The sequence below is a fragment of the Dendroctonus ponderosae genome, unplaced genomic scaffold (genome assembly GCF_020466585.1).
Source record: "Dendroctonus ponderosae isolate FM_Combo_2020 unplaced genomic scaffold, Dpon_F_20191213v2 Dpon_F_20191213_6, whole genome shotgun sequence".
Classification (NCBI taxonomy): Eukaryota; Metazoa; Arthropoda; class Insecta; order Coleoptera; family Curculionidae; genus Dendroctonus; species Dendroctonus ponderosae.
Genome location: NW_026018814.1, coordinates 901,508 through 902,636, shown reverse-complemented (window position 1 = coordinate 902,636; position 1,129 = coordinate 901,508). Strand labels below are relative to the sequence as shown.

Genomic DNA, 1,129 nt, shown 5'->3' with positions numbered 1-1,129 from the left:
GTTTGCTTGAACGCTTACACTGTTCTCATCAGAACCCGATCAGTTCTGCGGAAGAACTGAACGCGGGTTCTGATGAGAACAGTGTAAGCGTTCAACCAAACCACTTCTGAAGATGCAAGCCACTCGTGCTTGCGAAACGTCAGGAAGAAATTCTACCGAACGAGGGCCTAAAAACCCATTAGTTTCAGCCTTAATACTATTTAACTTGAATGGAAATTGCGGGAGTGAACCTCCAGACGTGTCCAGTGTTAAGTAAAGGTGCCGCACTCGCTGAATTGGCGTCTGGAGTGTAGCACTGAATATCCAGCTTGTAAAGACCCGGAGTGAAGAAAACCACATTGCACCTGTGATTGGCTGTATCTTTTGGCTCTAGGCTAGATAGTATTTTCCTAAAAAAAAAACGCATTTAAAAACTATTGGTCTGTGGGTGTTGTGCTTGTACTTTGAAGCCCCAGAAATGGCCAGTCTGGTGTCCATCCTATAGTTCAGAGTGCCGTTATTGTAGTCCTGATAAAACTGGACGGAAAGTGTTAGTTCTTTTAAGGACGTTTCCAGACTGTTTGCGATGCTCATTTGCAGTTCCATACAATCACCAGCTTCACACGACAAATCTTCTTGGGAGCTAAACGTGTCCCCATTTATCTTAATGTCTATAAGAGAGTTGCAGTCAAGAATGCATTAAGCAAAAAAAAGCAAACTCACCCCATTGCAAGGGCGACATTCTGACGATATTCAGCATCCGGCTGTTCAAAGTTATGCCTTTCAAGCAAGCTACTCCTTCCGAATCGGTGGGATTCAACAGCCACTTCAGCTTCACCAGCTCCGATATGTGTTCGGAGCAAATCTTGCTGATGGCTGCTATATTCTTCGACTGATCCGGTTCTTCGTAGTAATCTGGAACATTTCGAAGCAACTGGCTGGAGTTCGAGAAATACCCGCAGTTGTATACCTGATAATTTCGACAAAGGGCATCGATTCACCGGAATGGGGACTCTGCAGCTTTCCTGCCCTTCAATCAGCATGTGCTTCGACTTGGTGTATTCCAGTTCCATTTCCTGCGTCGTCAAATTGGCCACATCCAGCACCAGGTAGAACTGGCTGCTTCTAGAATTTCCATAATTCTTTTAAG

The 1,129-nt window shown here is 44.9% G+C and overlaps 1 protein-coding gene across 1 annotated transcript in view; it reads right to left on the bottom strand.

Moving 5' to 3' along the window:
* Window positions 1-124: 124 nt before the first annotated feature.
* The window catches only part of LOC109536350 (protein brunelleschi), a 7,401-nt gene continuing 6,396 nt past the window's right edge, over window positions 125-1,129 (bottom strand). The window contains exons 10-13 of the mRNA XM_019902532.2: window positions 950-1,104; window positions 703-894; window positions 443-650; window positions 125-389 (exon numbers count right to left, since the gene is read on the bottom strand). Of these exons, the coding sequence (XP_019758091.2) occupies window positions 197-389; window positions 443-650; window positions 703-894; window positions 950-1,104 (748 nt within the window). The 3' untranslated portion in view covers window positions 125-196. The remainder of the gene's footprint in view (window positions 390-442; window positions 651-702; window positions 895-949; window positions 1,105-1,129) is intronic.